Source organism: Vespa velutina, chromosome 3, assembly GCF_912470025.1.
Source record: "Vespa velutina chromosome 3, iVesVel2.1, whole genome shotgun sequence".
NCBI lineage: Eukaryota > Metazoa > Arthropoda > Insecta > Hymenoptera > Vespidae > Vespa > Vespa velutina.
The window spans coordinates 10681001-10696000 of record NC_062190.1 but is presented as its reverse complement, the minus strand read 5'-3'; the positions used below and the strand labels follow the sequence as shown (position 1 = coordinate 10696000).

Here is a 15000-nt window from a genome sequence, read left to right as displayed (position 1 = left end):
CAGTAATATAGATATCGTCCTCGAGGGATCACAAGTCAAGATTCCAGATCGAAGTTCTACCACGAAGAAAAAGAGAAATAAGATTAGAGAGATAAAGAGAGAGAGAGAGAGAGAGAGAGAGAGAGAGAAAAGAGAAAAGAAAACGAAACGAAAGAGACAAGGATAGAATACATAGGAATCTTCGCACTCTCGAAAAAGAAAAGAATAGAAGGAAAGAAAATATATTTCCTGTTCGAATAACGGAGAACGGGAAAAATTTTTCATACGTCCTACGAATCCGTGTACTCCCTTTGTTTGACCCGTGCCGATGCAATGCAATGAGAGAGAAGAGAAAAGAGAAAAGAGAGAGAAAGAGAGAGTCTTCCTAAATTTATACAGTAAATATACGTGGAGTCACGCTCTGACGATTTTTCGTGAACTCGCGTGAGTTTTTCCAACTCTTTGCTCAGCTTAAAATCTCCCAATGGCTTTTCATACTATTTCTTCTTCTATTGGTCACTATTGTTTGTTTCTTTTCTCTCTCTCTCTCTCTCTCTCTAATTAGTTTCGATATTAATTTTCGATGAAACGAGATCAATCCAATCGTTAGACGTGAATTTTTTTGCTACGAAGAAAAAAAATTCCTCGGGAAATTTAATTAAGTATAACGAATTTACATGTAATAATTAGGACGATCGAACAAAATCGACTTGAGTTATCTTCTTAGAATAGACTGGTAACTTCGATACACTTGTCGGATTCTCAATGCAATTAGATCGTACTCCGAAATCGAATTAGAATTCAGTAGAGATATTCCAATGTGTACCGAGTAACGAGGTCCGAGTGAATCATCCGATGTTATCAGTGCGATGTTAGTTTAAGTAATTAATTAGTTGTGCGCGAACGACCAATTCAATGATGATAATACATTAAGTTATGAACTAGTGAAAGTTCAATTACATCATACGATAATTGATATATCATTAATCATTTCTATAAATTATTATGATCAATCGTTTTAATTCATTCGAAAAATTATCATCTAAGCGATTATCAAATCGTTATATTATTAATTTATATTTTTACAAAATGTTAATATTTATAATCGTATTTTAAATATCATTTTATTTCAATCGTTAATTATTATGCGAACACTTTAACATAATTATTTTGCATCTCGGTGATCTTATTCATCGTCGAAAATTTGAAAAGAAAATGACGTACAATGTCAATTAATTCTGAATTTAATGACGACTATTCATGAAATTACGAGAAAGTAAAATTTCAATTACACCAAAATGAAAATTAATATATTCTAAATAAATTATTATAATCAATCGTTCGTATGTATTGTAAAAATTTTACCAAAAATAATCTTATCCGTGCTCAATTGATTTAAACTTTTATAAAATAATAATATTTACGATAATATTTTTAATATCATTTTAATTAAATTCAACTAATTATTATTCAGACAAATTAATCAAATTATTCCTCATCCAAACTGATCTTATTTCTAATCGAAAATTTCAGAGGAAAATGGCGTATGATGTCAGTTAAGTCAGACAGAAACATAAATTGATCGAACTTCAGCATCAATGGTGAATATTCTGATAACATCGATAATTGTATCATGGTCGACGAATTCAATAATGACAATTCATCTAGTTACGGGCAAATGAAGTTTTAATTACACTATGTGATAATTAATATATTAATCATTTCTATAAATTATTACAATCAATTGTTCGAACTCATTGGCAAAGTTTCCTCGGATATAATCTCATCCTTGGTCAATTACACTTTTACACAAAACAATAATATTTATTACAATATCTCAAATATCATTTTAATACAATTACTAATGATTATTATTCAAACATGTTAACCAAATTAATCCTCAATCTAAGTGATTTTATTTTTGTTCGAAAATTTCAAAGGAAAATGACGTAAAATGTCAATTAATTTTGAATTCAATGAAAATAATTCATGTAGTTACGTTGAAGTAAAATTTCAATTACACCAAAGTGAAAATTAATATATTTAATATTTCTAAATAAATTAATAATAATCAATCGTACGGATTCAATCGAAAAATGTTCTTTATAAATTAAATTACACTTTTACAAAACAATATTATTTATTAACGTATCATAAATATCATTTCAATTAATTACTAATTATTATTCAAACACATTGACCAAATTATTCTTCATCTCAGTGATTTTATTTTTGATCGAAAATTTCAGAGGAAAATGACGTACGATGTCAATTAAGCCAGAGAGAGAGAGAGAGAGAGAGAGAGAGAGAGAAAGAGAAAGAGACATAAATGAATCGGATTTCAGTACGAACGCTTGGACACTTTAATAACGTCGATAATTGTATCCTCGAATTACGATTGGTTCTGTTCGAAAGGGCCAAGTCCTTTATCGTGTTCGTGCAAGTGCACAGAATGATTTAGGCGCGATACTAACGCGAGCTGTCGTCATGCCGCGAGCACAGGATCCACGTGTGAACTAATTCGATTAAGTACACGGATGATCTACGTAGGTACGGACGAGGCCGTTAGGAAAATCTCGTTAGTGCCTTCATATCCCCACGGAGTTCTCGTTATATCTACATCCTAACGTTGCTTTACGAGCATACGAAAATTTTCTATCGTTGAAAGACTTTGAATGAAGTTCGATGAAGAAATATATACATATTCATTAAACGATATTATTTATATTACGTATACGATATAAGATATATAAAATACAAATTATGGATAAAAAAAAAATAAAAATTAAATGCAACAATGAATCAATCTTCACTAAAGAAAATCGATTAAAAATCGATCACTCATTTTCTCAAGACTCTTTCGATTAGATATTATTCTTCGTTATTTTAAGAAAGAACGAGTTTCCCAGATTTTCTTAGTTTTACCATCGAAAAAGAAAGAAAATGAAGAAATTTATCCGAAAAGATCTCGATAAGTAGAAATAGAAGATTGTTATTTAATCGGGTAAAATCATAAATCGAAATCTTTATAATTCGTGACACTCCGAATGATCCGAATGGGAATATATTTATTCAATTCTTCCAACGAGTACAAAAATAAACGTAATATTTGATTATGGATCAAATTAAAATTCTATTTTTATTATTTTTACTTTCCCTTGAAGATCTTTTCTTTTGGTTTTTCTTTTTTTCTTTTTTTCTTTTTTTGTTCAAGATGCCTAAAAATGTCTTCCTTTTTTTTCTTTTCTTTTCTTTTCCTTTCTATTCCGTTTAGTTTAATTATTCTTTCATTTTCTTCCTCTTCCTCTTCTTCTTCTTCTTCTTCTTCTTCTTCTTCTTCTTCTTCTTCTTTCACTTCTTCTATCTTTTATCAGACGACAGGATAATATCATATAGCGCCAATTGTAATTCACCGTCGATAGTCGACACGGAGTTACGCGCGGGCCTCTACACAAAGTGGATCCATGTTCGAGCTGATTCGATTATTTACGTCTCGTACGATGTTACGATGAGGGGCTTGACGAGGACCCTCTCTGAAATTTCGTTAGAGCGGGGGGGGGGCCTTCATCTCCCTATGGGGAATTGTTATCCCCTGGTAGCCATCGACCCGCTCGAAATTTATCCACCGTCCATCGGCTTTTAAAACTGAACGTTTTAAACCCGAAAATTACATTGCTTCTCTCGTACGCGATACAGACAAGTGCTTTTGACTATTACCATATTTATATCAGTTTCAGTTACTACGTTTAATAACGAAAAGTGATATTTGCGGTTTTGATAAAAAAAAAAAAAAAAAAGAAAAAAAGAGGAAAAAAAAATAAACAAAAATAAAAAAAGAAAAAAAGTGAAAAAGATCTCTTTCTCTCACTCTCTCGCTCTCACTCAACTAACCCCTAGTACATTTCTCTTGCGAATAACGAAGATAAAACAAACAAACATCCGGTTGGACGAAAGGGAGATGTGAAAGGAGAAAGCGGGGTTATGTGAAAAATCCCTTTTTAATTTACGCCGAATATATTTACTCCTTTTCTACGTCGTGTTTGTTTTGAGATATAAAATATAAATCCCATTGATATTAATCACAAAAAATTACAATCACGGAAAAATTACAATCACGTTAATTAAGGTTGATAACATATAACACGAATTCCTGGGAATTTCAATGGATCAAGATAATCTTTTTCATTTTAATTTGTATTACGTTTTTCCAATATTCCTGATAATGATATTGAACGATAAAAAAATACAGTAAAAGAGAAAGAAGAAAAGGGTGGCGAGGGGAGGGAAGAGGGAGGGGGAGGGGGGGGGTAATAAAAAAAAAAATATTTGGAGAACGAGAGACAAAAGAGAAAAAAAAAGAAAAGGAAGAAAAAGAAAAGAAAAAAAGAAAAAGCAAAAGAGGGAAAAAAGATAATAATTATTTTTATTCCTCAACTTATAACGGATAGCTATTCGTTGTTCTTTTAATTAATGTAAATAAAGAAGGAACGACTTTGCAAAATGCATAAGGAAAGATAGTCGTGTGGCTAACAGTTATATGGTTCTAAATCGGTTGACTGTGTCCGTGCGGACAAAGTTTAACTTCCCTAGGGGTATCTATTATCATTAAACTGTATAATCCTGTATATCGTGGAATAACTGAGTAAATAACTAAACAACATGCTAACGAGCTACCGTAGTTAACGTACCAGGTACTGAGAGCAACTTTCGGTATTACACTTACAACGCTCTATGAAATTTCGCACCGCATTGGTAGAAAGTGCAATTTGAAACTGAAACGATCAACGTGAAGCACGTCTAAGGTCTTCCAAAACGATATAAACATCTTCTAATCTTTATACAAAGACAAATATATATTCGTATTAATTAATTATCATGACATTTATTATATACAATTTCACGGTCAATGATTAATTAATTAATTAATTTATATAAAAGTTATTACGTATATATAATAATTAATACGTACGTACATATATAAATGTATGTATAATTATATATACAAAATATATACATATATATATATATATATATAATAATTAATAATATATCATTATTATATACTGTTATAATATTAATACGATAATTATATATTATTACTATTATTATTATTATGATATATTATATATTTCTTTTTTCTTCAAAAATGTCATGATCAATTTAAATATCAATTTTTAGGATAATTTCGTAGGAAGTAATCTTTTATAAATGACTTAATCATATAGACGATAGAGAAAATTGGATCGTAGAACACGTCCAATAGATTTACCGTAAGGATCGAGTACTACTCACCCACGCAAGAGCCGTCCGTGGACACCTCGTATCCGGGCAGGCAGGTGATAGAGAGACTATCTACGATCGGTTGATCCTTCAGTTCTGTCGGTTCGGCACATCTGTAAGATCCTTGCGTGTTGATACATCCATAACGGCACACTTCCGTTTGTAGATCAGGTACTGCGCATTCGTCTACGTCTGATCAAAAAAAAAAAAAAAAAGAAAAAGAAAAAAGAAAAGGAATACATTAAAATTTTATTATCCCGAACGTAATAATCTTTTAAATAATTCTTTATTACATAATGTAATATATTATAAATATTAATCATGTTTTTATCTCTCTTATAATACAAATTAATATATTACTTATAAATAGGTATACCTTATAATGTACCATATTTATATAATAATATATTATATATATATATTTGTATGCATTTGAGGATATGTTAAATTTATATGAAAAAGCTAACATTGTAATGTAATTCCATTTAACGTTAAACTCTCTTCCTCTTTCTCTTCCTCTTCCTCTTCCTCTCTCTCTCTCTCTCTCTCTCTCTCTCTCTCTCTCTCTCTCTCTCTCCCCCATATCGATAATATGAAAAAAAAAAGAAGAACTATCTAATCTTATTAATTTTGTCAAAAAAAGTAAATAATAAAGATAGACGATTTAAACGTACAATTTGAAGAGGATTTGTTATAGGTACCAAGGCAAATTTCCTCGTCGACATTCAATTAACGCGATTAAACGCAAGTGGTATACCCTTAAGGGAGATGAGGTTTACCTTGACAGGTCTTCCAGTCGTCCTCGAGCATGAAGCCGTCCGGACAGAGGCAGAACACTCGACCCATCGTCGAGAGACAAGTGTGAGAGCATCCGGCGTTGTTGACACTGCATGGACCCGCGTTCTGGCACGTGTGGTTATCGGCCGACAGAACTGTGTCCTGGATACCCTCGCAAGAGCATTCGTAACCACCTACGAGGTTTCGACACGTGTCCTGACAGGGACCATGACCGTTGTTCAGCAAGCATTCGTTGATGTCTATATATCATCGATCCATAATTAATTTATTGAGTTTAATCGCTTTATTATTCGACGATTTTAAAGAGAATCGATCGTTCTTTTTGATAAATATATTTCGTACTTTTTGATCGGATCAATTGATTTATTAAATCGTATTTATTATATTACTCGACCAATCGTTAGACATTTCATCGGTTTTTCTTTATATAAATGTACAAAAAATATATATATTAAAGAAAAAATTTATATATATATTTATATGATATCAATAATAGTGTCGCACGTTGGCAAAATTCGTTCGCGTTACGTCCACCAAAAATCAAAATTGTGATCGTTGACCTGTCCGTTCGATTAGATGAAACTACAGATTTTCGAAATATCGAATAGAGAGAGGAAAATGCATTATTTGTTATCGAAGAATAGTATCGAAATTTGAATACGGATATATCTATATCCACTAGGAAGGAAATAACGGTATTTTTTTTTTTTTCACCGATTCGTGGGGAAAAATAAAAAAGAAAGAAAAAATGAAAGAGAAAAAAAAAAGAGAAGAAATAAAAACATCGGTCGGACGTAATGGACATTGAAAACAAACGTGATTATCATTTTTAATCGATGAATATTTTTACGTTCAAACGATCGAATCGAGAGAATTTGATTTAATCGATCCGAAAATTAGATTTTTTTTCATTTTTTTTTTTTTTTTTTTTTTTTTTTCTTTTTTTGCATATATATATATCTTTTTTTTTTTTTAAAGATTTGATTATTTCACGATCGAATCGTCGTTTCTTTCGTACGAATTAATAAACTGTTTTATTAGTTAATTATCCACTTTTAATATATATATATAAGGATTCGATTATTTTAAGGACCAGAAATTCACTAGGGATACACCAGAAATATTATTATAAATATTAGAAATGCACTAGTTCGAGATTGTCAACATAAGTTTATTAGGAAAATAAGCAAAAAAACTATGACTAATCTAATAATGGAAATATATGTAAATTCGACATGTTTGTCAAAGAACTCATTCACTATACCGAACGCTCATGAATAATAAGAATTAATTTACACCGAAAGGGTTGATTTCAGGACTCACTTTGATCAAACGTTTTTAACTTATCTCGAACGAGTACTATAAGCCTTTAAGATATCGATTCCTTTTTTTTTTTTACTTACCTGTATATACACACACATACATATATTTTTTTTTTTAATAATTTCTATATATATATATATATGTGTGTGTGTGTGTATATATCTCGTTTATAATTTTATTTATGAAAATTTTTTTTTATTTCTCTAAGGATTAATGAGAATAAAAAGAATTATTATTCGAGAATAAAAATCCATCGTTGAAAATGATTTTTCCATGGTGATTCGAGAGAATCACACGGTGGTTCGCGTTGATTGAAAAGAGCCGACGGAGCGGATCGAATTCCCAGCACCACTTCCGACGCTCGGGATTGCTCGTAAATCGCTCACCTATGCACGTGAACCTGTCCTCGCCCTGTTTCATTCCCTTCGGACACTCGCATCGAAAAGATCCAGGAGTGTTCACGCATTTGTACTCACAGCCACCGTTGTTCTCCTCGCATTCGTTCACGTCTGCGGTTGGGATGAAAAAAAAAAACAAGAGAGAGAGAGAGAGAGAGACAGAGAGACAGACAGAGAGAGAGAGAGAGAGAACGAGAGAGACAAAAGAAGAAAACAGAGAAAAAGAAAAATCAAGCGACCACGGACACAACAGGATATACGTGATTTTACACACCAGTTATATTGTCACGAAGCAATTAAACGTTTATACTTTCTTCTTTTTTTTTTTCTTTTTTTTTTTTGTCTCCTCTTCTTTCTCTTTTTCCTTCGTCCCTTTTGCTTTCGTTTAACACGCTTTATTTCCTTTTTCTTTTTATCTCTTTATTTATTTATTTATTTATTTATTTATTTCTTCATTTTTTTTTTTTCTTTTCCTTCATTATCCATTTCTCCTTGCACACGTACGCATTTTAAACATTAATCCAAATCATTTTAATGTAAATATTGTTTTATTCGATCATTTCTTTTTTTTTTCTTTTTTCTTTTTTCTTTTTTATTATTATTATTATTATTATTATTATTATTATCATCTCGAAAGCTTTTTTCGTGCGTAAATTATTTTTTTTATTTACTCCGACGACATTGAGATTCATAAAGAACATGACGAAAAACACATGGGTATTATAGATAACAAAAGAATATATAAAAAGAACAGAGAGAGAGAGAGAGAGAGAGAGAGAGAAGAATAATAATGATGACGACAATAATAGTAATAAAAAAAAAAAAAAAAAAAAAAAAAAAAAAAAAAAAAAAAAAAAAACCAGAAAGAGAGAAAAAACAGGAGAAATTAATTGAAAGCACTCATGCGGTTTGTTCAACGCGGCAAAATTTAATTGCAAGTAAATGTAAAATATATATGTTTGTATATATATGTAAACATATATATATATGTGTGTGTGTGTGTGCAATTATGCATGTCGACGATTGTATGGAACGTAAAGTAATGGCCGCATCTAAATTCAATTTGCGGTATGTATTTATGTATGTATGTATTCGTGCACGTCGACAACGTTGGATTAATATCGTGAATTATGATTTATCGGCAAATAATATCGATATTGACGAAAAAAAGGAAAGAAAAAAAGAAAAGCAAAAAAAAAAAAAAAAAAAAAAAGAAAAAAAAACAGAAAAACGATTTTAACAAAGTTGTCGTCGTTATAACAATTTTTAAAAAACGTATCGCATGAGAGTAAATAAATGAAAAAAATCTACGTATTATTTACATTAAATAATATAATAATTCTGAACGATGAGATTCTTCGAATCCAATTAAAAACAAGAACAAACGAATCGAATAAAAGTTTATCTCTTACCTATGCATTTGTATGCATCCAATCGGAAACCATTGTAACAAGAACAAACGGCTCTACCATCGATTTCCTTACAAACATGTTCGCATGAGACTTCTGAGCATACACCGTCCGTTCCTTGTTTCAGTTTACATTTTGGTACTTGTCCGATCCATTGTCGATTTCTGCAAAGCAATCGACTTCCGGTCGATACCATATAAAACCCAGGTGCACACTCGTAATCGGCTTCGAGATACTCGTGTCCCGGTATTGAAGATCTATAACAAGGAACACGCAAATGATATTCGCAAATGTCATTTGCGATAAGGAAAAGGACAGAAAGAAAGAAAGAAAGAGAGAGAGAGAGAGAGAGAGAGAGAGAGAGAGAGAAGTAAGATAATGCAACGAAATGAGCTACGATTTAAATGAAAGTAATTATTCTCTTTTTTTTAATTCTTCTGTTTTTTGTTGTTTTCTTTTTTTTTTTTTTTTTTATTTCCATTTCATTTCATTTTTCTTCGCTATCTTCTTCCTCTTAATTCTTTTTGTTTCCTCTCTTTTTTTCTTTTCTTTTTTTTTTCTTTTTTTTCTTTTTTTGTTTCTCATTAATTTCCAACAAGAACAATTAAAATACTATGTTGGGCAGGCAAACGCGTTGTTGAATTCGAACGAGAGGGGATCGCTTCTCGATATCGTTTTCCATATTCTCGAGAATATTTCGAATGATTTCCATTGATGAAAGCGTGTCAATTAAAAGGATCTCGATAGACCCTCGATACGATACCATAAGATCTTGGAATTTCACTAGGAGATAATATCGTATCTTGATTCTTCAACGATATTCGAGAACGAAGATAAAACCCGATTTCGAATTCGTTTTAAAGGAATATCTATCTATATATATATATATATATAGATATTCTTTTGTATATAAAAACTAGATACTGGATTTCAAAGGACTCTTGTGAGATATACTTTTGAGTAAAATAAAAAATCACGAGAGATCGTAGGATTTCGTATGAGTATTAGGAGAACAAAGTCAAAAAAAAAAAAAAGAAAAAAGAAAAGGAAGAAAAAAAGAAAAAATAAAATAGAGAAAGTAAAAATCGAAAGATATCCGATTATATTCCCGTTTGGTTTAAACCTGAGAAAGGATGATCATTTCGTACGGATATGGACGACGAACGTAAACGAGTACTAGTTTTCAAATGGGAAGTGAGAAAAGGTGTTTGTTCAGGTAAGATGAAAGGAAAGAGGATTACTGTGCAAGAGAGTGCCAATCTTATATAGCAATCCCATAAACACCAAAGAAAATCCTTCACGCGTTTGGAAAAGCAGCTTGCACGGTTGCATTCGAAGCTTTCATATATATATATATATACAAACACACACATACTCACACACGGTGTATGATATTAAAAGTAATTCAATTTTCACTTATGATTCCACTCTCGAATACATTTTCATTGCGATCCGACGCAATACTTACTGAACATGTTTCTTATATGCGTCAAAATATTATTGCAATTCTAAATCGATCGTAATTTAATTCGATCTAATAATCATTGTTAATTCGATGAAATATCTTATATGTATTTACGTGCGTTGCGTGTGTGTATGTGTGTTATCGAACGATAAAAAATCAAATAATTTATAATAAATCTATTTACTCACTTTACATATTTGATAAGAGCATGCCTCGCTAACGGTGCCGGCAAGAAAGTTCCGTTTATGCATGATAAGTCGCCTTTTGGATTATCCTCGTCTAAGGTATTAGTAGTCGTAGTAGTCGTCGTACTTCTGCTAGTAGTGGTTGTACTCGTGATTAAAGATACGATCGGTTGATCGCGCAAACGTGATGTAGAGGTAAATTTTGGCCTATCCTGACGTAACTTCAAGCTTGACGTCATATACGCGTTATAATCCTTCATCGTTCTTTCGAGTACTTCATTTTCAAGATCGAGAATCGGTAGATCCTCCTCTGTACGCGAATAACCCAACATTTTGTCGGCGTCGTAACGCGAATTACCGAATCTCGCTCTATCGTCGATCGTAATCTCGTTCGATAATTTGTTCTTCTCATCGTCGTACGACGTAACATCTCGATGTGTCGTAGAACCGGTTAGTAGAACTCGATTACTCAAATTTATCATACCTGTCGTTGATTATAATTTATAAAGGAACGACAAAATAATCTTTGACGATTGATAAGCGAAAGTTTTTAACCAGTTGCAGTGCAAAGAAATTCACGATTGCACGTGCCAGAACAATCGAGTGCAAATCACTTCGAGGCGCAAATAATATCACTGGCTTCATTGTCACTTTTTATTTTACAGTTTGGGAATCGGTACTGATAACTTTACACGATTTACGTCACAAACGAGACGTACAGAAACTGTATCTCGGTAAAGAATTTCATTAACAGTTGACGTGTCAAGCACGTCATATTTTCTTTCTGCAACAATCGCCTGACGACGTGTTAAACATCCCGACGTACGTGGGACGTCTTTACGCCGCAACTGGTTAAGTGAGAGAAAAGAAAGTGGAATAAGAGTGATAAAAATGAAGAAAAAAGAGAAGAAGATCGAAGAAGAAAAAGAAAAAAAAAAAAAAAGAAGAAAAAAGAAAGGAAAAAAAGTATTCTCAACTACAATCAGCCACATACCAGATCTAGCGATCTCCTTTTCCAATTGTTTAGAAAGTTCTCTCTCGACGTTTTCAACGTACAAGTCCCGCCGTGGTGGTACCTGAGGCAAACTCTTTCTATCGTTCGTATTCGTCGTCGTAGTTGTCGTTGTAATCGATGGAGCTCGAAGATTGGACGGAGCACCGGTGCCAGTGCTCGAATCTAAACCATCGAAATTGCTTGAATCCTGTCGAAAAATGCTGACGTTCTTTTCCCCATACGTCAAACCTATGTTCGAAGAATCGCCGAAGGATCGTTCGGATCCCTCTTCTTCATTTTCCGTTCGTTTTTTAAACTTCGACGCACGCCTTCTCTCGTCGTCCGTCTTTCTATCCTCATTTTGCCTTGACCTCTTTCTACCCCTTTTTCTATCCCTATTCTTACGTCTTCTTCGTCGTTCACCACGTAACTTTCTCGCTTGCGAGTATTTCGTCTTTTTCAACATTTGATCCATATTAACATTTTCTTTATTTTCATTTAACGACGATCTACCACCGCCAATTCTTATCTCATTTTCACGTACATCCGTAATACCGTTGATATTATAAGAAGAATTATTTCTTGGATCCTTCGTTCGACGATTTTTCTTACGGGCTTTGTTAATCTCACTAATCCCCGTAGACCTTCGTTGTTCGCCCAATGACGTTGTAGCAGCTAAAATCGTCATTGAAGATATGTTCCAAAAAAGAGAGAGAGAGAGAGAGAGAGAGAGAGAGAAGAAAAGAAATTTCAAAAAAAAAAAGAAAAGAAAGGAAGAAAGAAAGAAGAAAGAGATAGAGAAAAAAATGTCGAAGATAACGCGAAGAGATAACGATTACGCGACGAACGAGAGTTCATTTCGATTGATAAAAAAAAAAAAAAAGGGAGGAGAAGAAGAAAGGAAAAAGATAAAGAGAAAGAGAAAAAAAAAGAAGAATACTCTCCAAGAAATTGGACGAGAAAAACAGAAGGAGGAGGAGGTGGAAGGAAGAAGGGAAAAAGAAAAGAGAAAAGAAAGGAAACGAAAAGAGAAAGAAAGGAAGAAAAAACGATGAAGTAAAAAAAGAATAAAAGGGAGAAAAAAAGACAGACAGAAAGAGAGAGAGAGAGAAAGAGAGAGAAACAACTTTACTCACTCGTATTCAGTGTCTGTCGAAGGAAGGAAGCTCTCGTACGGCTCTCCGATGGATGAAGAGCGACGTTTTTATTTTCTCCGTTGGACCGAGACACAGCATCCTTATCCTCTTCGTTCTCATCCTTCGACTTTCTTTCGGACGAGAAGCTCCTTGTTTCCTCTTCGAGCATCTTCTCCCCATCGAGAGACACGTCCCAGCTAATGGACAACATAGCCTACCGTTTTTCTCTCCTCCTCAAACTTACTCTCTCTCTCTCTCTCTCTCTCATCCACTCTTTTTTACTCTTATTTCTCTTTCTCTCTCTCTCTCTCTCTCTCTCTCTCTCTCTCCCTCCCTCTCTCTTCTTCCCTTTTTACCGACCAACAAAGTCTGGGCCGTTCCACTCGAGCGCGTACAACGTCGGTCCACCGCTTAAATCGACACTTTTATTTCCCGTTCCCTCCCCCTCCTCCCTACTCTTACTTCTCCTTCATCCTCCTTCTTCTCCCTTCGTCTACTACTCTATTACTTGCCCACTACGATGCTCTTACCCTTAGCTTCTAGATTTATCTTTAATCGTTTCACCGACGAAACGCGCCCGTCGTCGTCGTCGTCGTCGTCGTCGTCGTCGTCGTTATAGTCAATGACGTTCAATAGTTTTTACTTTTCTTCCTTTTCTTCTTACTCTTTCTCTTCCTCTTATCTCTTTTTGTTCTATCTTTCTTTTTACAAAAATAAGTTCGAACGAGAGTCTCTCTCACAATTATTTTCCTTCCTATTATATAGACGAAATATTTGAGAGAGGGGGATGTTTTTGCAACAACAAAATCAAACAAGGATCTTTTCGATGTATATATATATATATATATATATATATACGACGATCGAAATAATCGTATAAAATATTTGAAACAGTTCTGAGAATAAAGTTTTATTAAAGTTCTATAAACGGAATTTACGAGTTTTCTAATATCTTTCGATGATCCAATCGATTGATGAAAATACATTTTATAAGTGCGAAACGTTGAAAGAATTCATTTAATAATCTTACTGACTTGATAATAGAAAATACCGATGATACTTCGCTCTCGGAAGGCTATCGATATTGTCTCTTATCAATACGAATATTCTTTTATCTCTTCGAAACAAATCATGTATAGATCAACGATCGAAGTAAAAAGTTACGATCTCCTTACGAATTGAAATAATTTAATCGAAAATTAAAACGAACTTTCTTGGCAAATAATTTTCTTCGACGAATTATCGTAACCATGAGAGAGAGAGAGAGAGAGAGAGAGAGAGTCGATTTAAAAGGCAAGGAAAAGTCATCGATAAAAAATGATCGACGAGTACAATTTTCAAAAAGGATCAATGCTCGATTGATCGTCAATAAAAAGAAAAAGAATAGAAAATGAAAGGGGAAAAAAAATTATTGTTACATATTTAATGACTGATCGAGAGATCTTACCAGTCGCGTTACATGACTATAACAATAATCCATTACATAGTTACTTGAATCGTCGTTCGTCGAGATGTTCGTTGTCCCGTAGAAGATCCATCCTCCTTGCAATACTTTTGCTCCCAAAGGATCCACGTGGTTCTGCATTCTGGCAGTATCCTGTAAAAATTACAGAATACAAAAAATAAAAAAAGAAGAAGAACAAGAGGAAGAGGAGAAGGAAGAGGAGGAGGAGGAGGAAAGAGAAAAAGATCAATTAATAAAATAAATAAAAAAACAAATGTAGACTCGCTTCTTTTCTAAAGGTGAGTACTAAATAAAAATAAAAAAGAAAGGAAAAGAAAAAAGGAAAAAAATAAAGAAGAAGTAGAAGAAGAATTAAAAAAACTAAGATGAAGTGAAAGAAAGATAAAAGGAAAGAAGCAAAAAAGAAGAAAAAATTTCTTTAACATTTCGAATCTTAAAACTTGTCTGTTATATAACACATTAACTTTTTATAATTTCTCTACTATCATTTACTTTCCTTCAGATCATATAGTTTTTTCGCTTTAATTCGACGACCGATTCATTCATTATCCATTGATTTCATTAGATA

General features: G+C 32.8%; 1 protein-coding gene across 2 annotated transcripts in view; it reads right to left on the bottom strand.

The window, feature by feature from the left end:
• Window positions 1–15000, bottom strand: part of LOC124947711 — a 63526-nt gene that overhangs the window by 29462 nt on the left and 19064 nt on the right. For both annotated transcript variants that reach the window (XM_047490241.1, XM_047490240.1), the window contains exons 2-9: window positions 14459–14564; window positions 12968–13164; window positions 11832–12506; window positions 10841–11321; window positions 9191–9444; window positions 7767–7889; window positions 6039–6296; window positions 5272–5451 (exon numbers count right to left, since the gene is read on the bottom strand). In XM_047490241.1, the coding sequence (XP_047346197.1) occupies window positions 5272–5451; window positions 6039–6296; window positions 7767–7889; window positions 9191–9444; window positions 10841–11321; window positions 11832–12506; window positions 12968–13164; window positions 14459–14564 (2274 nt within the window). The remainder of the gene's footprint in view (window positions 1–5271; window positions 5452–6038; window positions 6297–7766; window positions 7890–9190; window positions 9445–10840; window positions 11322–11831; window positions 12507–12967; window positions 13165–14458; window positions 14565–15000) is intronic.